The sequence below is a fragment of the Zalophus californianus genome, chromosome 4, assembly GCF_009762305.2.
Source record: "Zalophus californianus isolate mZalCal1 chromosome 4, mZalCal1.pri.v2, whole genome shotgun sequence".
NCBI lineage: Eukaryota > Metazoa > Chordata > Mammalia > Carnivora > Otariidae > Zalophus > Zalophus californianus.
In genome coordinates this window covers 119296078-119321094 of record NC_045598.1, presented here as the reverse complement: position 1 = coordinate 119321094, position 25017 = coordinate 119296078, and the positions used below count along the sequence as shown (strand labels likewise).

At 37.8% G+C, this 25017-nt stretch overlaps 1 protein-coding gene across 1 annotated transcript in view; it reads right to left on the bottom strand.

Annotated features, from left to right (window-relative positions):
• Positions 1-11555: 11555 nt before the first annotated feature.
• Positions 11556-25017, bottom strand: part of UBXN2B (UBX domain protein 2B) — a 31054-nt gene continuing 17592 nt past the window's right edge. Inside the window, exons 6-8 of the mRNA XM_027624123.2 lie at positions 24234-24371; positions 17888-18049; positions 11556-16895 (exon numbers count right to left, since the gene is read on the bottom strand). Of these exons, the coding sequence (XP_027479924.1) occupies positions 16733-16895; positions 17888-18049; positions 24234-24371 (463 nt within the window). The 3' untranslated portion in view covers positions 11556-16732. The remainder of the gene's footprint in view (positions 16896-17887; positions 18050-24233; positions 24372-25017) is intronic.

Here is a 25017-nt window from a genome sequence, read left to right as displayed (position 1 = left end):
ATAGGGCATTATTACACATTATATTACATTAGGGTATACTTACCTCCAAAACAGAGAGAGAATTTCTCTGTATCTTAGATCAAATCCTGCCTATGTGACTCTTACAATCCATCATGGTTTTCTGAAATGTCATTTTACCTAAAAATATTTGAGAGTGATGTTTCTGGAAAATGAACTTGTGGCAGACTAAAGATGATACTCTTCTCTTTGACAGGTGGAGTCAATTCCCCTCCCCTTGAGTCTGGGTGGGCTGTGACTTGCTTGGCCAGAAGTGATACTGTGTTATAAAATGCTAGGCTAGAAGCAACGTTGCCCTCACAGAAATCCTGCTTTCTGTGTATAAGAGGTTACATCCATCTACAAGCTTGGATACGCCCAAACAGTTCTAAGATAACTCGTCCAAAGAAAAATTCAAATAATACTTAATTAAGGATATAAATGACTAATATGTTGTCTCTATATTTGTTTTCTCTCTTGCCATTCTGATCACAATCCTCAAGAAATCATCAACGCATTCCAAAGTTGGAAGAATCTTCAGGAGGACTGACCTACATTGATTTCTTATTTGGGGAGAAATAAGTAGGCTTCTAAGTCAGCATGTTATTATTATGGTCAAATGTTGAGAGGAGCTTTGGGAGATGACTCTAAGATCATGACAGTTATCAACAGAGTAGCTTTATTTTTCATTGAATTCCAATTATTTAAAAAGTACTAGACCCTGTAAAATGTAAACAAATTTTAGAAAAATTAAAAAGAATGATCCCTATTTCACAGAGTGGTCAGCAAAGCAAGGAGGGCCTCAAATCAATAGATGACAGATGCATAATCATTTCTTATGTTGTCTGACACTTTAGAGTTCACGGGTGAAGTGATTTGCCCAATGTCCCACTGATGGTAAGTGGTAGAATAAAGATGAGGCTGAAAGTTATAGTCATTTCCTTCCCCTAAGCCACGCTGTGTCTATATACCACAATGTTTCCATAGAAACCCATATGAGACGTGAACATTTGAGAAATTGATAATTTTCAACTTTAAAAGTGTAACCCAACAAGCTCACTGCCACAGTATTAATCTACCAAGACTTATTTGAAAAACTGGTTGAAGCATCTGAAGAAAAGCATCTAACAGCATGGGACATGCTGTTTTTGTTGGCTGCTTAACTGAAGTTCAAAGAAAAGATAGCAAGAACTTTCTCCACACTCCAGCCTCCAGTTCACCTTGGGTTCATCTGATACTGGCCACAGATTAGGCACTATAAGTGTTTAAAAAATATCTCTCAAAGGAGGACCCAAAGGTGGTTCTATTGAGATGTGTTATTTGAATTGATGTTATTTTCCTCTCCTTGTTCTGTTCACCTTAAAATGGCATACTTTTCAAAGGTTATAAATAATAGGCTTAAACAAAAGCGTAGTTAAACTCATAACTCTATCTCTTGGGACAAAGAAATATCAGTAGAAGCAAAGTGTGCATTGTATGTATATTAGAAAGCTTGGAAATGGCAAGCATTTTGTCACTGAAGAGGTATAAAGCTTCCAAAGTCAACAGAAGCCAGTGGGTTATATACACAGCCTGTTCAACTCTGGACCCAATAGCCAAGATCAAGGCCATTTACTGATAAGAGTAGACCTTGAACAATATTTATCAAGGTCTCTCTCTCTCTTTTTAAGTCACTACAACTATTTGGGAACATTGAAGCCAAACTGCACTTGCACATAACCTTGATCCTGTGTGTGTTCTACTTCTTATGTTTATTTTGAGGTAGTTCTCTGTTCTTAGGTCTATAAACTCTAAGTAAACGGCATTAAAAAAAAACCACCTGATCCTATAGCCACATTTTCATCAAGAACTCAAACCATTACGTAGTGGATGGGGAAAATGCTATTTACAACTTCTAAGGAAGACAAATCCTATGGAATGAACTCCCCACCCTTTTCTACTGAGGAGCTCAATTGGTTTGGTGAAGGGGCTAAACATGATTAGAGATAGAAAAGAGGGAACTGGCTCTACTTGGAGAGAAAATTTGGAGTCCTAGGGAGCACTAATTTCCTACCAGGGAGCATAAAGTTGGCACGATGGCATAAGCCTGGAGTCGGGAAAAAGGGCCAAAGAACAACCCGTAGGGATGGACGGTGTAGGACTTGCTGAGTGCTTGTATTGTATTGCTGTAATATTTCTCTCCTCTTCCTCTGTAATCTCCTTTTATTCAAGTTGGCTGCCAAAGGAAAAGCCTTGCATGCAGGGTTTTGTTTTCCCTGGGCTTTGGTTTTGGGTGAGGGTAGGGTGGGCAATGAAACACAGGAGGTGTCCAAGTGTCCAAGTTCGACATCTGTGTTAATGTCATGTAGAATAGAAACCGCATATGAGGGGCAGTGGGATGGCTGTTCGTAAATCAAACTGATTAATTAGAAGCAAGGAGCTTAGAGTGAGGATGCTCATGAAAATAAAACCAATGTGGAGAAATGTTGGGACGAGCTTTTGACTCCAGAGGACACGGAATGGAAGTCAGAGTCAATCTCACGTAAAAGTTAGAAGGATGGGAAATCATAGATACTCCTGGTAGAAGTACATGTGTCACTTGCTCGTCCTCTCTTTCTCTCTCTGGGAGGGGGTGTTTAACAGATACATAAGTATCTTTACTTAACTTTTATTTATCTCACCCTTCAGAAGTACTATTCGCTTGTTTTTGATTTTACAGATGAAGATATTAGAGCTCTGAGTCTCTTTTCCGGGCCACTTAGGAAAAGTGGGAGTGCAAGGGATTAAGCTGAGACATGACCCCACAGCAATGGTTAGGGCACACGGGACAATAATGTGGACCCCCCTGGAGTCACTGAACAGCTTACGTCCTTACACTGGGGGCGGGGAGGATCTCTGGTAGCTTGTGATCCAAACAGCTCAGTTTGCCATGTATTAGGGACTCTAACTATTAAGATCCCTAAAGAAACAAGTAGGAGATTTTTAAAGGAATGAATGGCCTTTGCCATATCATCATTTTCATTTAATCTCTCAACATGGGTTCTTCATCAGAGTCGGTTTTCTTGGGGGAATTTGCTCCAGAAAATAGAATGTTTCTGTTCTTCGCACAGAAATTGCAGGAACTGAAAAATAAGTGTGATGAAAATATGGAAGGGAATTCCTCCTGTGCAAATGAGGGACAGGTCGGGGAGGGCCACAAGCAGCTGCAATCAAATGAGAGAGTTAAATAGATCACTGGAAAAGCAAGCAAGCCCTTATATGTAAATTAAGATCCATTCATCACAACCCAAGCAACTGAAAAGTCTGAAAATCAGAGATCACAACAAAGATTTTGGATTTAGTTAAGAAAGAAGAGATTGGGGCGCCTGGGTGGCTCTGTCGGTTAAGCGTCTGCCTTCAGCTCAGGTCATGATCTCAGGGTCCTGGGATCGAACCCTGAGTTGGGCTTCCTGCTCAGTGGGGAGCCTGCTTCTCTCCTTCTGCTGCTCTCCCTGCTTGTGCTTTCTTGCTCTCTCTGTCAAATAAATACATAAAATCTGAAAAAAAAAAAAAAAAAAAGAAGAGGTTAAGGAAGACTTATCATGGCTGCTTCTGATCATTGAGGGTAACAAAAGTCAGTGCCCACACTGGGGAGAGAATTGGAGACAGGACAGCGAGGCAGTTCAAGGGTTTACACAAAGCACACTTGATTCAGACTCCACTGAAGAGCAAGATAAAGGAATCAGGAAGACAAGAGAGGTATAGGAACGTTCAAGGAGAAAAACTGTTCTCCCTTACATCTCTTTCCTGAGACAGAAAGAAACAGAATGAGAAACAGTGGGAGGGAGAGAAGGGGAGAGAATGAATGAACGGATGAGAATAAATCAGGCAGGACTATTTTAGGAAATAAACAAATGAAGGAGATTATGAAGAGTCAGTAAGAAAAAAGATATTGTCCTAAATGAGCAGTCACCAAGTGACACAGTGGCAGGGATTGTTTAGTTCTTCAGTGACAAAAAGTCTTAAGAGAAGTGAATAATTATGTAACCAGAGTACTCAGTGGTGCAGAGATAACAAAGGATAATTTCACAGAGTCCTCATAGCACAGAGAGAACAAAAAAATCTTGAGTGGAAATCAGAATGAAATCAAGTGAAAGCTTAAAACTGGAACAAAGAAGAGATTTTTGAAAATTTAGGATAGAAAAATAGATCAACCATCCGGAAGTTAATGGGAAAATTGCTATAGATAGTTGTTAAATTATGTATCATCTCATCTCATATAATTCCCATTACCTGTAAGGTAGGTATAGCATAACAGGGTAACTAAGGCATAGAGTTTGCATGCCTTGACCAGCTGGTAAATGGTGAAGTCAGGGATCAAACCAAAGCCTATACTCCACCACCATTAACATTTTTGTAATTAATGAGCATAAACATTTTGAGTACCTTAGTATGCATTAAAATTTTTTTCTTCAAAGCTAAAAATATTAACCATACTTCACAAAACTAATAATTTTTAATATTCCCAGTCCATATTTCACAAGTTGCCCTCAAAATACCACCTAAAGTTGGTCTATCCAAATCAGGATCTAGTCCAGTGTACATTTACTATAGCTGTATACCTCACCCCTCACTTACTCTAGAAGAATCTCTTCATGACATGGATCTGTCCTGTGTTATTTTTTCATCTTCTGGATTTGTCTGATTCCTTTTTTATTTTTTTGACAACTTTTAACTTATTCTTTTATATATTTCCTATGAAGTGGAAGTTACATCTAAAGGCTTGACAGATTCAAGTCAAATGTTTTAGTTTAGAGTACACCACGTGTAGATATATGTCTACACCACAGGCAACCCACTAGAAATGTGTAGTTCCTGGTTGTTCCACCACTGGCGGTGCTAAGTTTGGTCAATGAATTAGGGTGATGATGGCCTTATTCTCCATTGTACAGCCATGGTTTCCCCCTTGTGATGAGAGTATAATATTTTTTGATGTGCCCTGGACAAACTACATAGAAAATTCATTTCCCACCAATCAACCATTTGATAATTTTAACACCAGCTGATAATCCTTGTCTGAGTTAGTAATTTCACTAGGGACTTCAAATGGTGATTTTATATTTCTCTCATCATCAACATCTATTGGCTGGTATTCTGAAATAAAGGTCTGTGGGAAAGGCAGAGTAAATGTGTGATGCTTCCCTTTACTTACCAGTTTCAAACTGAGGAGTTGGTTTAATGACTTCCTCAAATGGTGACAAAGAAGTTTTAATAGCTCATGTGATAGTCATGAAGGACTTAGGAGATTTTCGTAGACCCAGTGTCTTTTGACTAACTAAAATCCTTTTTTTTTTTAGAGAGCACAGGAAGGGAGAGCTGCAGAGGGAGAGGGAGAAGTCCCGATACAGGAGTCGATCCCAGGACCCTGGGATCATGACCCAAGCTGAAGGCAGATGCTTCACCGACTTGAACCACATAGGTGCGCTTGGTTAACTAAAATCTTGATGCTGATATGGTATCAGTGGGAATCACATCAGCCTCGCTCTTGAATCCATTGGGCATTGAAAGCTTCTTTACTTTTAGTTACAAGATAACCTGGGCTCACCTTGTATTTCCCTTTTCTGAACCTGGAACCAGCCATTTCTTGAAGGGGCTCTGGTTACTCTTAGTGAGGAATAATATTAGAGACTGAAATTTGGGCTAGAGATGGTAAGAAGTTTGTTTGTTCATTTTGTATTTCCTAAGTAAACTGTCATCCTATGGTAAATCTTTTCTAACTTGACTTTCTTCTTATCATGAAATTCCTCACATCATTAAACATTCTACATTAAAAAAAATGAATAGTATTTCTTAAGACCCCATCGTCTTTGTTGACTAGATCTGTACAGTTAGACACTAACATATTTTTTTTTAAAAAGCTATTAAACAACTAGGAAAATTGTACTGACCTGTAAAATTATCTTTAACCTATTTGTTAACACTATACTTTGCCAGCTAGTCTACAGATATTACTAGACTAAAAATGATTTTAATAAAAATTCTCAAATTCTTTTCCCAGTAGGATAGTGCCAGAAAACCAACCCAAAAGGAAGAAGATAAACAACACAAATTATATTTTCTATGGATTTACTTATTGGTTTCCACTGAGTTGTATCATTTGACCATCTTAACCTCCATGATACCATCTTTAGGCATGTTATGTTGGTCAGCACTTAATTTCATGGGAAGAATCAGAATTAAGAACTGAAGGACCGTGTTCTAATCTCCTTGTTCTGGAGATAAGAAAATCGGGACTTGCAGAGCTGGTGGTGGAGGCATAATGAACAGTTTAGGACGTCCAACTCTCCATTTTAATTTTACAATTCTGCCACTTCTGTCTCTCTTAGTGGGTTTGGTGATCATAAAGTTGCATACACAATTCTGAAAGAACTGGTGACTACAAGAATTGAAATTTGAGTAATCAGAATTTAGCCAAGGAAAACAGGAGGGAATGTGATGCGGGTAAAAAAAAAAAAAAAAAGGACAAAGCTTTTAGGGCAGTGCTGTTAAAATGGAAAATGCATTATCAAAGGAGCTAAGATACTTGGGACATTTTAAACACTTTCCAGGGAGAATGGCATGTGGGCATATTGCCAAAGTGTTAAACATCTGGGCACTATCACACTGAAAAAAACCTTGAGACCTAGTACATGACAGTATCAATATTTTTCAGAAATGTGAATTATATTTAGCCCCGTATTCCTACAGGTCAGAAAAAGCAGTGCTCAATGATATTGACGTCTGGGTAATTCCCAGTGCTTATATTAACAAGTAAATTTTATACTCTCACTTTATTCGAACAGCTAAGGGAGACAGAATGATGTAAATTTCTTCCCAGGGCCTATACGCCCTCTGGTGGAGACAATAAGTAAGTAAATTCCCACATCCTGATGCATTAACTTGTCAAAGGGACTGTAAGACACTGTTTTAACAGCAACACCTTGATCACTGTGAAGATCAATGGGGCCTGTGGCTTTAGAGATTTCTTGTCAGATGACATATGAAAAAAGAATTCTTCACTCACTTTTCTACCTCACATGGTTCCTCCTCCAGACCTACGTATTGGTGGGTGGAAATGCGGTTTTTCATCTTCCACACTGGGCTGTTTTGTAAGATTGGAGTCATTTTGTGAAAGTTAAACTGTAATCGACAATAGCATTTTTGATATTGTTAATTGCTGCCAGGCAATGATAGGTGCTATAGTAATCTCAGTTCTTTTCCTATATTGAAAGTAACCATCTACTAGCACCCAATTGGGCTTTTTTTTTGAGTACATAAGATTTTAAAAAGCCTGTATGAAGAAATTTTCAGATTTCTAGGCTTATCAACCTTTTGGCTTTCAAGATATTCTGGCTTACAGTTGAGTAAGAATACCAGTATTCATTCACTAGAACAATGTAAAAAAGAATTTGGTATTCATATCTCCAGTTAAAAAAAAAACCCCAACATATCCTTATGGTAATAGAATCAGGTCCCTTCAAATACTCTGCTTTTTCTGCCTCATGATTTCTTTTAAGGAATTTATTTATTTATTTACTTATTAGAGAGAGAGCACAAGCAGGGGGAGCAGAGGGAGAGGGAGAAGCAGGCTCCCTGCTGAGCAAGGAGCCTGATGCAGGACTTGATCCCAGGAGCCTGGGATCATGACCTAAGCCAAAGGCAGATGCTTAACTGACTGAGCCACCCAGGCATCTTTTTGCCCCATGATTCTTAAATAAAAGTGCTAGGGAGACAGCAGACACTGAGGAAAAATATAACAAAATTTGGAACTGTATTTGAATACTCCACACAAAAAGTTACACAGTACCAAAATTACCAAATCATCAGAGATTAACATTTTACCTGAGGATGGTTTTTTTTTTAAAGATTTTATTTATTTATTTGAGAGAGAGAGAAAACGAGAGAGAAAGCACATGAGATGGAGGGAGGGTCAGAGGAAGAAGCAGACGCCCTGCCGAGCAGGGAGCCCGATGCGGGACTCCAGGATCATGACCTGAGCCGAAGGCAGTCGCTTAACCAACTGAGCCACCCAGGCGCCCCTGAGGACGATTTTGGTGGTGAAGTTAAGAGTTACCATATTTGCTGAATATGTCTTGAAGTATTACTTAACATGCTGAAAATTACTTAAAGTGCTGAATATTTGCCACATTTGCTAAATATCCTTTAGGAAATGACTTAATCTTTTGTCAATCATCTATAAAATGAGTGTCCTGCTATCTCTGTATCTACACTGTAGATGATACTAAGAAATGAGGACGATGTTCATTGCCGACCCTGCTGGACACCAGAAACGGAAGCACACCAAGAGGAAGGAGACACTCACTGACTTCATCTCTCCTCACAATGTGATTTCCCCCAAGTCATTTCACTTCTTTCCCCGTGAAGATGATGGGGATAACATTGATTCTGCTTGTCTCCCATGGTTCTCGTGAGGGCTTGTCCCACCTCATCTTCCCTACACTTGACTCTTCTCCTACACATTTGAGGATGGAGAATTTCTTGCTCCAAGGAAAGCTTCCAGTAAATCGGAAAGTTTGGGAAGTAATATTTCAAAGTATGTGGAGAAAAACGAGAAAAGAACCTGCCAAGAGAATGGCAGGAGAAGTAAGAATGGAAGTGAGAGTCTGTGTGTCGGTTGAACAACACACAAACACTACCACTATTCCCAACTACCACAAACATTTAGTATGAGGATTTTTTAGATGTTTTGGTAGATCCTCCAAGTCAAAGTAAGCACTGACTATAGTTTATAACAGGAAGAATAATGAGGAAAAAACCAAACATGCCTTTGCATACACTTAAATGCAATTATTTGAGTAAAAATCTTAGCCTTGATTGGAGAACCATCCAAAAGTGGAACTAGGGGACTTATTTGCAGGTGTGAAATGAAAAACTTTAAGTCATAATATTTACAACTTCTAAAAAATGCAAACATTTTTCATAATATTTTTGCACTAATAGATTAAGGTAGATCCTCTTATTTAAAATAATTTAGAGAAAGAAAAAAAATAGATACAGTTTGTGAATCATCCAGTGGTCCTTCACATCTGAGATTAGATCAAATGAATATATGCCACACACTCACTGAATCATGTGTGTGACTTGGAATCAAATCTCACCTCTGATATCTTTATTACATCTAAAACAAAATGATTAAGATGCCTAGGGATACAATCCTATGTTAAAAGTCACTTATTTCAAGGGCTGCACATAGAGAATGCTTGATCACTTCTAATTATGAGCTCTAGTGCCATTTTAAATGTCAAACATAACTTAAGATTTATATTTACAATATGTTAAATAATCTATGCAAATTAAATAAGTACTAGGTATTTTAATATACAAAAAACGGTGTTGTTAAAGAATATCAAAATTAGAATTTTAAATATCATTTTCTCGCTGAAAAATAATTTCAAGAACATTGAAACTCATACATGTTTGTTGATATATTTGCCTGTTTATAAAGGTTATTTGGAAATTTGTAACTCCAGGTCATTTCTGCTTTCTCTGCTTGCGTGAAAGATTGGGTAATGGGAGTTAATTTAGAGAACAAGAACAATATAAACTGACTAGTGAGAATTTTCTTTGCAAGTTCAGCCAAATTGAGAGTCAAGCCAAAGTCAACATTTCCTCAAACTAGTTTCATTTCAAAGGCACGAGGGATGTGTAAGTAAAGTCTCTAGTATTATCTGACTTTCTGCAACTTTTCAGTTAACTAGTTTACATGTATTTTAGCACACTCCCAATTGATTGATTAAATTTCATTTAAATCAACTTCCATCTTTGAGGTATCAGTATTAAAGTGACAAATAATGATGAGGTGTCACATTCTAAAATAGAACATTAATGGCTAAAATGTTTAAATAAACAATGTGAAGGTCATAGAATTAAGTAATAGCTACTATGAGGCTAGTGGTATTTTACCTCTGATAGAAAGATAAAATCCATAAGGGAAATCATATTATAAACATTAGATCACATCACAAGTAAGCAGCATACCTTTCTGAGTAATTGAATAGAACCTAACAGGTTGATGGGTCTCTACCATGTCTCTAGAACAAAGTTCTTCCTTATCCTTAAACTTATAGAATCACAGTCCTTACTACTGGGATTTAGACAATCTTGGGTGTTTCTCATAGTTGGGAGGGTATTCTTTAGCCCTCTTTACCCCAATTCTACCATGGGAACTGCCAGGACCATTCACTTCTAGGGTTAGGTGCTACCACTCCTGGAAATGAATCCGGTCTGCCTCTTATAGAACACTTTTTCTTTTCCCTCCTTTTAAAACCCAAACAAGTATAGAAATGTTTTCTATCACCAGTATCAACTCTGTTAGCATTTCTGAATCTCTCAATTTTAAAGCATTAATGCATATATTCTTCCAGCATTCAGAGGGTCCCATTCTTAATTTACTGATTTATTAATTAACAATTTACTGACTATCCAAGGATACAACAGTGGATAAGAAAAATCTCTGCTCTCACAAATGCACATTCTGAGGACCTGGGGTGTTAAAGTTAACTCATGTATTAGGATCCACAAGATGTAGGATGCCCCAGTGGCGTGGCCCATCACAATCTGAAACCTAAGCCTGCTCTTATGGGAAATGCCTGTAAAGGAAACAACACATACCAATCACAATCCTCCAACTCAGCTTTGGCTCGCTCACCTCACCCTGGAAAGTAGGCCCTGCTAGCCTTACAAGGAAACCCTCCCACTTCCTAGCCAATCATGCATTTCCACATTGCCTCTTCTAGCAGCTATAAAGCTTGCTCTTGACCCACATCCCTCGGGATCAGCGCTCCAGTGCTTGAGAGGCACTGGACTCCCCCAATCCATGCATTGCCTTCCTTGGATAAAGGACGTCAAGCTGTTACTAAACAGTTTTACTTTCATCATTTGATAGGCGGAAGAGGAACGACGGTTTCCATGTTAGATGTTGACAAAAGCCAAACAAATTAACAAGAAAATATCAGGCATTGCTAATGCTGCAGTAAACAGGGTAATGCTAAGAGACAAGGGCATGATTTTAGATCGACGCCTCACAAAAGTCCTCTCTGAAGTCACACTTACACTGAGGTCAGGGTGACAAACTAACAGAGGGACGCTGACCATGAGTAACATGCTGCCTATCAAAATAGGATCCTGCTCTTGGTAAGCCCTCAATAAATGTCCAACCCAAGTAGTTATTATTTAAGATACATAGACCTTATGACAAATGAATCACACACATGCTTAAAGAATATAAAATCAGATTCGTTTGAGTTGCCATAGAATACCTATGTATAGAATGTTTCAAACAGTAACATCTACTTACATCATGGACATTTATGTTTTCAAGGGGAAAAAGAAAGACCTAGCCTTCATGTCATCATGTATTTTATAATATGCATATATAAACCATTGATATGCATATAATTTTACTATATTAATAAAAACAACCCCCAGACCTCAGGGAATGTTAAATCTGACTGATTTTACTGAGGATGAACACGTCTTTTTTTTTTTTTTAAAGGTTTTATTTATTTATTTGAGAGAGAGAACACAAGCAGAGTAAGGGGCAAAGGGAGAAGCAGACTCCCCACTGAGCAGGGAGCCCGATGCGGGGCTTGATCCTGGGACTCCAGGATCATGACCTGAGGCGAAGGTTGACACTTAACCTAGTCGCCCAGGCTCCCCGAACATTTCTTTTTATAAGGTGCTACTCCACCCTACTTCCTTCTGTGCTCAGAAGCTCAGAGCTGTCTAAAAATTCCAGGCTGCTGGGAACAAGACCTCTGCTTGTACTCAACTACATTCATGCTTTCACTCTCAAGCCTACCAATGTTCTGAATATTTGTAGTATTTATAGTCGCTACTTTTTAATCAACATAGATTCTGATAAACTAAAAATACTTTTTACCATTCCCGATCCTACGATAAAAATGATAAAAGCTGTTAACATTAGAAGAAACAAGCCTTTCCCACAAAGACAAAATGAAGAACAAAGAGGGAAAGATGTTAAGGAAATGATATGGGACACTTTATAATTAACAATGTTCTAAAAGGTACACTGAAAGGTACACTATGTAGATAAGGGAAATACGAACCCAAAAGCAAATACGAGGGCATAAAAGGACACATACTCATTTTAAATACTCTTCTATTTCCAATCTTAAGGCAAGAAGTCACTGACTTAAATATGATTATGTTGCTATCTATACTAACGAATTTTTGTGTGCTATGTGGGCACACACACACATACATTGTTACACATATGCACCAGGGCTCCTTTTATAAATCATTTCCTTGGTGTTAAAAGGCACTTTAACTTAAAATTGTACAGAGGATGACAGAAAGTATTTCTTAGCTTTTATGACAACGTTGGACACATATATATTAATTTGTATCACTGATCAGGGATAAAAACTCTTTAAGGCGAAAATAATGATGTACTTTACCAAAAACACAGGTTGTGACAAGGTTTTCAGAAATCCACTGTGGCAAAAAGTTAAGAAAAACTTGCACCTTTATTTTGGTGGAATAAAAACAGAAAAAGTAACAGGAAATTGAGATAACATTGCTACAATTCCATTCTTCTCTGTCGATCAAAAAGATGAACCGTAAGAAATTAAACCACAGGTAATGTTATTCATGCTTTAAAATAATCCATTAAGTCACTCAAATAAAACTGCTAATCAAGGAAATTTTGAAAAGGATTTTCAATGACTTTCAGTGAAAACATTCTTTATTGGTAAAGCAGACACTAAAAACTTTTTAATTACATAGGTCATGCAAAACAATTGACCTCACACATGGTCGTCTACCTGCTCATTCTAACATAATCTTTTTGAGATGATCATAAATTTTGTAAGTTACAGTGACTGCAATAGTAAAAAGAATTCAGGAAGACGACTCTAACGAAGCAAAACACCATGTAGTACATGTGAAAGTGTTGTTCTGAATGTTTAATTCTCCCTCCTAATATAAATCTCTACATTTTGGAAGACTATCATACACAAAAATGGCAGTAGCTTTTGCATGTGCATCTACAGGCACTCCATCTAAATGATAAAAAGAAACTACAGGAATAACATTTCAAATACTTTTATAGGGTTTGGTTAATCCCCTCACCCCATTTTGTTAACCCAAAATAGGGCAGTGCCCTTTTATTTAAAATGTTCATTTGTTTCAATAGAATATTTCCTAAGGAAGATGTCTTTGCTCCTATGAAAATGTAGTTTATCCCCGGTAACATTTTGAACTGCTATTATTTATATATTCTCCAAGTTGTCAATTGGTGGAGAGGTGCATGGCTTCCTGTTATTAGGAATAATCTTCTCACTCTGCGTTGTGACACTGAGAACAAGCTTCTCTGCGGTGGTGAGATCAACACTTCCATCCTGTGGGAGTTCTGATAGCACTGCCAGTAGGAAAACTCTACCACAGGTCAACTCACCTCCTTGAAGTAAGCAGAGCCCCCAGAGAAAGGTGAATTCCAAATCTCCTACTGGCACATTCAAGTCAAGTGGCAGTGAAAAGGCATAGTAGACTTTCCCAGATACCTGGATATGGGGCGCTGCTGGAACAAACACCTCAAAATGAGGGCATAGCTTTGCAACTTGGCGGTGGGTAGAGGTTGGAAGAACTTTTAGGAGCATGGCAGAAAGAGGCAGAATTGCCTTGAACACTGCTAGCACATCTATGGATGTTAATCTAGTGAGGGCCGAAGGAAGGACAGAGCAGGGTAGAGAGCACCTAAATTGCCACGGAGATCATGTAAATTGTCATGAACAGACTGTTAGAAGAAAAAAGGACATTAAAGGTGCTGCCAATGAGGGCTTGGTAGGAAATGAGGAACATGCTGTTGGAAAGTGAAGGCAAAGAGATTCTGGTTATATAGTGGCAAGAAGCTTTTAGCTGCAATGTGTCTGCAGTTATGTGGAAAGCAGAAGTTGTAAGGGATAAACTTAAGATACTTGGTTGAAGAGATTTCTAAGCAAAGTGTGCAAGGTGCGGCTTGCTTTCTTCTTGCTGGTACGATATGAGTGGAGATAGACGAATCGAGGAAAGAACTGTTTAATACATAGAAAACAGGACTCGATGACTTGGAAATTCCTAGCCTACCCAAATGACAAAGGACATTCCAAGTAAGGGATTCACTGTCAGGGAAGCCAGCTCTAAGGGAGAGATGAGGGTGCAGCTACACAACCTGCTAATATCTAAGGAAGGCCTGAGTTGTCTGTCACACCACAGGTCTTTGAAGAGATGAAGGGCGTGACTCATAGATCCTCTGAGCCTTCTCAGAAAAAGCCAAAAATAGAGATGGGATTACCTAGGAATGATTTGTGCAGGGGCCTCTAGAATCCTCCTAAAGAACTGAATCCTCCTAACAGGCACACAAGATCCCTAAGTTTCTGGAAATGTTAAACCAGCAGCCATTGCTACCCTAAATTGAAAAGGACGGAGATGGTATGAAATGAAAGATAGCTGGACTTCCCACAATTCCATAGGTAAGCAACAAGCTGAAAAAACTACTCAGCTGCAAACAGGTGCTACCTTTCATGAAACAGGAAAGAGGACTCCAAGAGGACATCACAAGCCTAGGAGATAGTGCTGCGAGCCGGGGACTGTTCCCACAATTTGACATCTAATGGAGTGTGCATGGCTCCCTTCTAAATCTTGGCACGGTGGCTCCTTTGAGCATCCTGTTTTGTTTGTTTGAACAGGAATGTCTATCAACCCTATTCTATGACTGTCCTACCATTATCTTTGGGAGGTGATACCTGGTTTTCTAGGTCTGCAGGTACAAAGACGGAGAGGAACTGTGTCCCAGGAATCATAACCCAAACCCACACTCACACTTGATTTAGATGATTTAAATGAGGTTTGGGACTTCTGAGCTGGTGAGATTCAGATAAGGTTTTGCACTTTGATGCTATAATGGGTTGACACTTTTGACCATCTTTGGATGGGGTGACTTTATGTGGGATGGATGTGAATCTTTGGGGCAGGAGTGGACTGTGTAGTCAGAATGGCCTCCAAAATATTCATGTTCTAATCATCATACTTGTAAATTTGTGACCTCACGAAGGAAAAGGATTTTGCCCATGTGATTAAGTTAAGCATTTTGAGATAAGATTTTTCTGGTAATTATTCTAGGTAAACCAAATGTAATCACAAGGGTCCTTGTAAGAAGAAGGCAGGAGAAATAAAGTTGGTAGTAAAAGATGTAAGGACAGAAGCAGAGATTGGAGGGATGCAGCTCGAGTGAAGGGATGCGAACAGCCTTGGAAGAGGCAAAGAACAGACTCATTCCTGGAGCCTCCTGAGGGAATCTGTGATATATCACTCTGCATGGTAAAAGGGACTTTAAAGATGCAGCTAAGGTTACTATAGACCTGATGATGGGGAGATAATCTTGAATTATCTGGTGGGCCCAATCCAATCACATGAGTCCTTAAAAGCAGAGAACTTCTCCTGGCTGGTGTCAAAGAGATGTGATGACAGACAAGAGTCAGAGATGTAGTATTACTGGCTTTGGAATGGGAAGAGGGGGCCACAGGCCAAGGAATGCAGGTGGCCCCTAGGAGCTGGAAACACAAGGAAATGATTCTCCCCTTAGGGCCTCTCAGAAGGAATACAGCCTTGTCAATGCTTTATCTTAGCGAGTGAGACCCATGTTGGACATCCAACCTACAGAATCAGAAAATAATAAATTTGTGCTATTTTAAGCCACTAAGTTTGTAGTAATTTGTTACAGCAGCTACAGAAAACCCACCAGGCATGGTGACCAAAGATGAAATGTTATCTGGGAGGAAGAAAAAGCCTTTCTATCATTCCTGATATAGCCTGATATAGCCTACCTCATTCAGGAAATACCTGGCTTTGGCAGAAATGTAAATATTTTTTTGCTGGTTATTCTTTAGATCCAGTCTGGCTGACAGAATTTACATTTCTGAATTTATACACTCATTTTGCCCTGGAGTAGAATACATTCTGGGTTGAACACTTAGAACAGTGTTCAGTATATATAGTGGATCCCTTAGAAAAATGTGTTGAATAAATAAATGAATGTGATCAAGGCAGGCTCTGGAAGGGATTGTAATTACTCTATTTTAAAGTGCTGTTTAATGGATCTTCTCAAGAACTGTTGACCTTTCTGTCCTTGTTTCTGGTTTATGATGGTCATAGTTCTGTAAAATACAAGGCCAAACCGTATTTTTTGATACTTAGTACTGTAGCTAAATCAGTAAGTAAAAAGGACGCATACAATCTTAATAGGAGGAATAATTATACGATCAACGTATTTCAAAATTAAAATAGATACTTTTCAGTATATATCACAGAAAAAATTCCAATTTGATCAGAGGATTTCCTGATAGCTGTGGATCAATGCACCATCAAGAAACTTTAGTGCAAATTTTACCAAATGCATTTATCAAAATGGGGTTCTGTTCATTTCCTCTGCAAACAAATGTTACATTAACCCAGAGCATGTAACAAATTGGTTTGCCTGAATATTTACAAGCTATCAACATAAACCAGCCCTGCAACTAAAAACTCAAATATATTTATCTCAAAATCTATTCCTGGTCCAAATTCATCTATACTAAGGCTGGAAGACAGAATAAGAATAAAACCGAAATTTATCTGTATAAATAATAAAAATAGTTTGTTTTCTTAATGCTCTACGTATTTTCCTTATTATTATGGCACATTATCTTTCCTACATGCTACTGCATGGATACGAGCAGTATTATTTTAGTTGCTGGAGTATCACAGTGTTAAGAATATCTGCTTCTTGAAGTGTCAGGCTTTCATCTGTTAGCTCTTTATTTGGAAATGAAGTCACAAGAATAAAGTCAAGAGTCGCAAATTCAGGACGGGACTGTATAATAAAGTCTCGGACATCCAGGATCCTGAAGAAGTAAGATAAAAATAATTTGTGATACAAAAGTTTTATTCTCATGTAAGCTTTTAGCTAAAAATCACACAATTATAATCCTTATTTAAATGTGTTGTAATTTTTAAAAATTTACATTATTTCAATGGATGGATTTATATTGGATTATAGATAAATGTGAGCATTAACTCTAGTGTAGCTGATATTTACTTTTTCTGTAAACAGAGACAATCTTTAGGTGAGTTATGCATAAAATAAATGTCAATAATGTTATTATATTAAAAGTACAGGTCCTACTTTTTTCAGAGTATAAAATACCTTAATAGCAAATGACCCAAAAAAAGATACCCCAGATTGGCCTGTGTCAAGGTGAGTCTATAACTCTGAAAGGTTTAAGTCATAAGGACAATTTTTAAAAATTATCCTTTTTTAAAAACTTTCACATATGCCTAGCAATTCGACTAAGATTATATATATATCCCTTAAGGAACAAATAAAAATGGTACCTTATTAGTACAACAAATGTATAAATGAATGTTAAAATGACATTTAAAACAGTTTATTTAAAGTATCTGACAAAAAAAAGTACTTGACAATAGCGCAATTATACTTTATCTACATTACAAATTTATATTGTGAAGAATTTGCTAAAGTAGAAAGTTAATTCCAGAATTATAATTTTAAAATGACTGAAGTCCAAATAAAGTTTTACTATATTTACCATATTAAACCAAATTTGATCCCACTTCACATGGTTTTAGCAACAGTGCAAAAGTGTAACTTTTAACAATCTTATTTTTGAGTGCTATCTGAATTTGCATTAGTATTTGAGCAGTTTAGAGGATGTTCAAATACTAAGTATTTCACACAGCTATTACCCTTTTAAAGTATTTTTCTTCTCTCAAAAACTTACTTAAAAAGTATATGTAAAGAATTTCGTATTCTTCATTACTCACTCACATAAGTTTTATAAAAAGTAACCACGTGTGAAACCACAAATGAGCTTACCTGTGTGTACTATTGAATCTTTGTATCAAACGACTCCCATCTGCTAATCTGATTTGAATTTTTGTTGTTGGCACGGAATCATCAATAAGAACAACTGCATTAAGTATTGACTTATTCTCCTCTTCTGGGGATGAAGGTGTACTGACTATTTCAGGGGTAAGGCTAAGAAAGAAGAACTGAAGAATTAGAACACGAATCTGAATACATCATAAGATGCGACAAACTGAAGACAGTGGAATAGCCACTGTTATCCATAGCTGATTCTCCAGTGTTCCTGCCTATGACTTTGGGACCAGCAAGAACATGGCTTCCTTTGAGTCTCCCATACTCCTAACTTCTTTTGTTATATTAAAATTATTTTGTATCCTATGACTCTAGTTTAGCTTATTCAATCTCTTTCAAAAGCTTAATTTTGTATTTCTTCCTCCTTTATAATAACCTTTGAAATTCCATGAAGCTGTTTAGCGCAAGTCTTCACTCAGAAATCTGAGCAACTCTGAGTTAATGTCAAAGAATGACTATGAGTACAGACAGACTTGGTTTCAAATCCCAGCTATGTCAACAGCATAAATTTGAGGAAGTAAACTCATCTCTCTGAATCCCAGTTTCATCATGTAAAAAATGGCGGGGGGATAATACGATGTTATGTGGGCTTGTTATATCAGTAAGTCACAACAGTGTTTCAACAGGTGCCAGCTATTTTTGTACGTATCATCAGTACTAAACTATTAGCTTAAACTTATCTAATATTACTTAAAAACATGTGATTTAAGTAGTTACTGCTTTATAAAAGAGAAGTAATTTCTATGTGCTAGTGAGGAATGAAATTTTATATATGGTGATAGATTTATTTATTTTTTTTTTAAAAGGTTTTATTTATTTATCTTAGAGAGAGAGTGCGCACAAGCGGGGAGAAGGGACGGACAAGCAGACTCTACACTGAGCACAGGGTCTGACGCTAGGCTTGATCCCAGGACCCTGAGATCATGACCTGAGCCAAAATCAGGAGTTGGACGCTTAACCAACTGAGCCACCCAGGTGCCCCTATGGTGATCGATTTATAATGAAACTTATTTGATAGGACATCTTACCACTGGAACTTGATTACTAATGACCTTAGTACTGCTTTCTTAGTGACTTCTAATGCTAGCAGAATGTCCTATCACTGTAAGCTGAAAGCCAGTGTCAAAAAAAAAAGTGTCCTTTTGGTTAAGAAATTAAAGCAAACTTAGCCAAATTCTTTATAGATATCAAATCTTAATCTTCCCTAAGTTATCTAAAGGGATTATTAATAGACTTAATGTTTATTTTCTCAAATACTAAGATTCAGACAGCATCCTATGAATTATTTTCTTTTGAAAAAAATAAGTATATATTAGCATAAAAGTTCTAGGAGCAATCTTTGCTCATCTTGACTCATTCCTACCCAAAGTTTCTCAAAATATATAGTAAGGTAGTAAAATTAACTGGTACTTATTGCTAACACTTCCCCTTTCTTTAGCTATTTCCTGACATATATTTTAGAATCGATTGCAGAATATATATGATAAAGACATGAAAAAGAAAATGATGATTTGCGATCACTGATCAGGTATTCTTAAGGAATTTTCTTTCAAGTTTGGAACTGAGGCCTTAAGCAGTTGTACCACCAAGTTGGTTCACTGTGCCAACAGTCCAGTGTCTCTTACACAGTGAGAGGTACAAAAACCAAAGGGAAGGGACACTGAATGCAAAGGACCTCTTTCTCTTCCTCTGTCTCACCGATAACTAGGTGTATACATTATTATTATTATCACTATCACCATCACAGCCACCACTGCGTTAGTTCATTTAAATCATAATGTGAATGAGGGAATAGTGGCTTAATAGTTAACAGCATGGATCCAGAAGCCTGACTCCAGGATTATGACTCTGCTACTCACTAGATGTGTGACCCTGGGCAAGTGACTTAACAGAGTTTCCTCATTTGCAAAACAGACAACAGCAGCACAGCTGTAAAGATTAAGTGAACGAGGACATAGAAGCATTTCAAACAGTGCTTTTTTATAGTTGACACTTCCTGTAAGGCATTATAGTTCCTATCCTAACAACAACTGGGGAGGGAGAAGTTACCTCTATTAGATGAGATGCCTCAGACCCGTTTCTATAGTCTAATGCTTTCTGTTTAAAATACATTCTGACCAGATAAGCTTCTTCTCAAAATATAAAAAGAAAGTATCAGGTAAGGAAACTAGGTAAGGAAAGTTCTTTCATGTGTTTTTTTTTATAAGATGTGCGTATGTCAAAATGAAATTATATGGAATAATAACATTTGAAGACAGGAATGGATTTTCAAGATAGTTTAGGCCAACAATATCATTTTATAGGAAAACAACAGAGTCAGAGAGATTGAAGACATGCTCAGAGCCACAGACATAGGTAGTTGAGCTAGTTGGTTAGTGAGGTATAAAAACACATTTAAAAAAGTACAGTAACTTGGGGCGCCTGGGTGGCTCAGATGGTTAAGCGTCTGCCTTTGGCCCAGGTCATGATCCCAGGATCCTGGGATCGAGCCCCACATCGGGCTCCCTGCTAGGCGGGAAGTCTGCTTCTCCCTCTGCCTCTGCCTCTCTCTCTCTCTCTGACTCTCATGAATAAATAAATAAAACATTAAAAAAAAAAAGTACAGTAACTTTATTATTTAGCCTTCAAAGTTATACCTGCTTACTACTTAAAAATGTCTCATCATTCAACTGACCAAAATATAGTGACATTTTCAATATATTGTTTGTATGTTTCAAGTATTATATTAAATAGAAAATTTAAAAAAAGAGGGAAGTAAACTGGTAAAACAAACTTTCTAGGCAAACTGGAGGAAAAGATGTAGGTTGGTTGTAAGAGGAGTGAGTCCCTTGCTCAGGAAGAGAAACATCTTCTAACTTAAGAGAGAGCAGTACAGATGGATTTAATAAACTTTGAGGCTACGAGGTATATATTATGAAAGCTAGTTCTTGTCAGGCTCCATTTTCTCAGGGAAGCTGGAAGCAAAAAACGAAAATCTGCTGAGATGAGGGCGGGGAACATTTGGGATCAGCCCTTCGAGAGCAGGAGAGGGGCAGCTTGCCTGCCTAGCGTGGGGGTGCGAACGTCCCCAACAACACTGAACTGCACAGGCAGACAAATCCAGCGGCTGCATAGTAAGGCAAGAGGCTGCAGAATTGCTGGGATAAGAAAATGAAGAAAAGGCAGGAAGGAAAGGGTTGTTCCCCTTCTCAGAGAAGAGAGCCCTTAAAGGTCCAGGGATCAAGATGAAGTCAAAACTCAGGTTTAGTGGCCAGAATGGGTGAGTGGCACACAGAATCTTTTGGACTGTACAGTATGAAATACAGGCAGTGACTGTTCTTAAGCGGAGAGATTTGCTTCAACTCACGATCTGTACCATCATACGCACAAGCTCAAAAGCCTACAGCAACTGTCTACTTGTTAGCCCTGCTTATCAAAAATGATTCTGTAATTTTCTAGGTCTATTGGGCTCTACTCCAGCTCACTAAGCTAAATTTTATGTAGCTTATTGTGCCACTGTACATTTGCAGTTTTGTGCCTATGATTTGCTTGTTCCTATGATATTACATGAAGGAACTGGGTAGTATTTTTATTGCATTTAGGTTTACTCCACAATCATTTGTAGTATCTCAGTAAAAAATTAAGTTAGTTTCCATCTGTGTAATGTTCTATTTGCAATAAGACTGCCAGCTATGGAAAACAATGGAATTATTTCCATTTCTGTTCTGTTTGCTTCTTTTTAATTATTTTTCTGTTCAGTAGTTGCCTGTAACTCTTGGGAAATGAGCCATTTCAGAAAGTTACTTTCTGAATACATAAAGGTTAACTGTTAGAACTTTTATTATATTTTAATGGATTTCTTACTGTAAATCCTTTGTAAAATATTCTATGCAATTCGTCACTTTCTTAGAACATATATTCAACTACACAACATTCTAATTCATGTGCATCAGATAGGCTCACACCACCCCATTAATCTCCTAGTGTAATTTCCTATATGGTAGAAGCTAAAAATTCTAAAGACTACATTTCTCAGACTCCCTTACAGCTAGGATTTTATATAATTCCACCCTTCTACCAAGCAACAAATGACACTTTTATGGTGAATGTAAGCACTGTGAAGTGAAAAGTATGCAGCTCTTCTGGTTACCAAGAATCATTTGATTTTTCTACAGCGGTCACGACGGACTGTTCTAGTGTCTGATCCCTAGCTTCATGGGCACTGAGTAGCTGATGGGGGCACAGAAAATGTTTTCTAGAAAGTTCTTTGTTGTGTTTGTTTCTTCTAGAAAAGTTTGGTTTGCTAGCTCCAGAAAATATATTAAACTCTCCAGGACTCTGTCAGAAGCCCCTTATTAAACTAGTAAGTGGATTCTGTTTTCTACAATCAAAAACCCTGACCAATATGGCTAAGGGTTAACAAGCCAGCATTCTCACCACTTATTTTCGTCATTCTCCTCCATCATTCCTCCTTTCATGGGGGTCATTTCTCTGGCTGTTTGCCTCCTGAGGAGAAAGGCCAGTCTTTGTAAGATAAGCAATGAGATAACCCCCTTATTCTCATGAGTTGAGATGTTGATGTAATCACCGGCTCTTCTCAGCTATCTCCCCTTTACGCTACTTTCTTCCATTTCAGTTCTAGATTTACTGTTGTGCTAACCAAGATGTGCATTCTAACGTTCACTCTTGGTCATAAACTTAAATAAGAAAGAAAGAATACATATAAAGCAGAGAGACGGCAGGGCATTTTAATTAGAACATTTTTAATGTTCTAATTAAAAATCATAATCTCAATAAACATTAAGAAATGAGAAGTGCTAGGGGCACCTGGGTGGCTGAGTCGTTAAGTGTCTGCCTGTGGCTCAGGTCATGATCCCAGAGTCAAGGGATCAAGCCCTGCATCGGGCTCCCTGCTCAGTGGGGAGCCTCCTTCTCCCTCTCCCTCTGCCCCTCCCCGTCGCTTTTGCTCTCTCTCTCCCAAATAAATAAAATCTAAAAAAAAAAAAAAAAAAAAGAAGAAGAAGAAATGAGAAGTGCTAGGAAATATTTTTAAAAAATATATCTGGAGGTCATAGTTACAAAAACAAAACAGAGGAGGAAAGAACAATCAGGACAAACCTGACCTGTGTTGGTAGTAAGGAGAGATGAGGAAGAAAATTTCCAAGTAGACCTGTGAGTGGGCACTGAAGGATTTGGATCCTAAGAAAAGCCAAGGTGACATGCGTTCTGTATTCTCTACATGTCTCAGAAATCAGTTTCTATCAGGAGAAAAGGATACAGAAAGGGACACTTGAGGTATGAAAGACAAGTGTAAAGAACTGATATGAATTCTTCCCTATTCTGAGAAACACGAGGGGAATGGAGAACCATAGTGCACAAGGCAGGTGAAAAGAAGCTAGAAGGGAAGGAATCACAGGAAAAGGAACAAAGGATGCACAAAAGGGTATGCTGGAAACATGGTCAATGCTACAATTCCACATGTCACTTGTAGTAATATGTGGACAAATACAGGGTTAACTTCTACCAACAAATTTTACAAGATTTATGAAAATTCTTTTAAGCCAAGGCTTTTATACAGGAGTCCACCCCTACATATACAACGCACATTGGTTTCTGAATTGTATTTGGCAAAGTCCTAGGGGATCTTTAGAAACATCTCCAAGGCAATTCCTTCCTTCTCCTACAACAGAAGCTCTGGTTTTGTTAAGTGTTTTATGTACTGGGTTTCCCTAACTTGAAGAAAAAGTTTGGTGGCTTAACATATACTGAAAACAACCGACTTCAGCACATTGCTCTTGCTGCAAGAGCTTACCAATTATTTAGATAGACAAGCATGCTTATAGCTGTGATCTAAGATGCCTACTGTTCAATCTAATCAAGAACTCTTTACAATTTTCCCTTTTGAGCCCATGTAATCAGAAAGAGGCAGGATGGCACAATGGTAAAAAGCACAGACCCCAGCCAGTGGGTGGGTCTGAATCCCACAAAGTAACCACTCGCTAGCTCAATCACCTTGGGCACACTACTGCATTAGCAAATGAAGTAATCACAGGTTCTACATCCAAGAGTTGTGAAGATTAAGTGAGTCAATGTATGTTAAAGTGCTTACGGGCCAGGAATGTGGTAACTGCTCTCTAAGTATTAGCTACTGATATTATCACTAGATTTGCATATCTAATTCCATCAGCAAGGTCTTCACGGTTCACGTTTTAGTTTTTACTTTCTAGGTCATTTTGCTTTTTTGATTCTCAAAGAAAAGTCATGCTGAACAAAGACAAGTATTTTTCACATATTAGGATTTTACCTTCCAAGTTTTTGTCCTTCTCCACTAAAAGCCTTGAACCTCAATCTAGGTTTTATGTATTCTTGATCCTGATGGTCCTCCATATCCAAATTCACGTGGCCACCATGAACCAGCCGCTGAAGCTCCAAGGGAATCTCTCTTTTAAAAAGGGAAAAAGGTTTTAGTAACTTAAAAAAAATTAACCTACACTGTTGACATTACTATAATCAAATTGTGAGCTATACTGGAAAACAGCAACTTTTGCTTAAATTATAATATAAAAATTTTCACGATGATTGATTAGTCCCTGTTGGTATTTTCTTCTTCAAGTTACATCACATTATGGTACCTCCAGCTTTGCTTTTCTTTTTCAAAATTGCTTTGGCTCTTTAGGGTCTTTTGTGGTTCCATACAAATTTTAGGATTGTTTGTTGTAGTTCTGTGAAAAATGCTATTGGTATTTTGATAGGGATTGCATTAAATCTGTAGATTGCTTTGGGTAACAGAGACATTTTAACAGTATTTGTTCTCCCAATCCATGAGCATGGACTGTCTTTCCATTTCTTTGTGTCATCTAACATACCATGTCACACCTGTCAGAATGGCTAAAATCAAAAACACAAGAGACAAGTTTTGATGAGGATGTGGAGAAAAAGGAACCCTCTTGCATTGATGGTGGGAATGCAAACTGGTGCAGCCACTTTGGAAAACAGTATGGAGGTTCCTCAAAAAGTTAAAGATAGAACTACCCTACAATCCAGCAATTGTACTACTGGGTATTTACCCCAAAATACAAAAACACTAA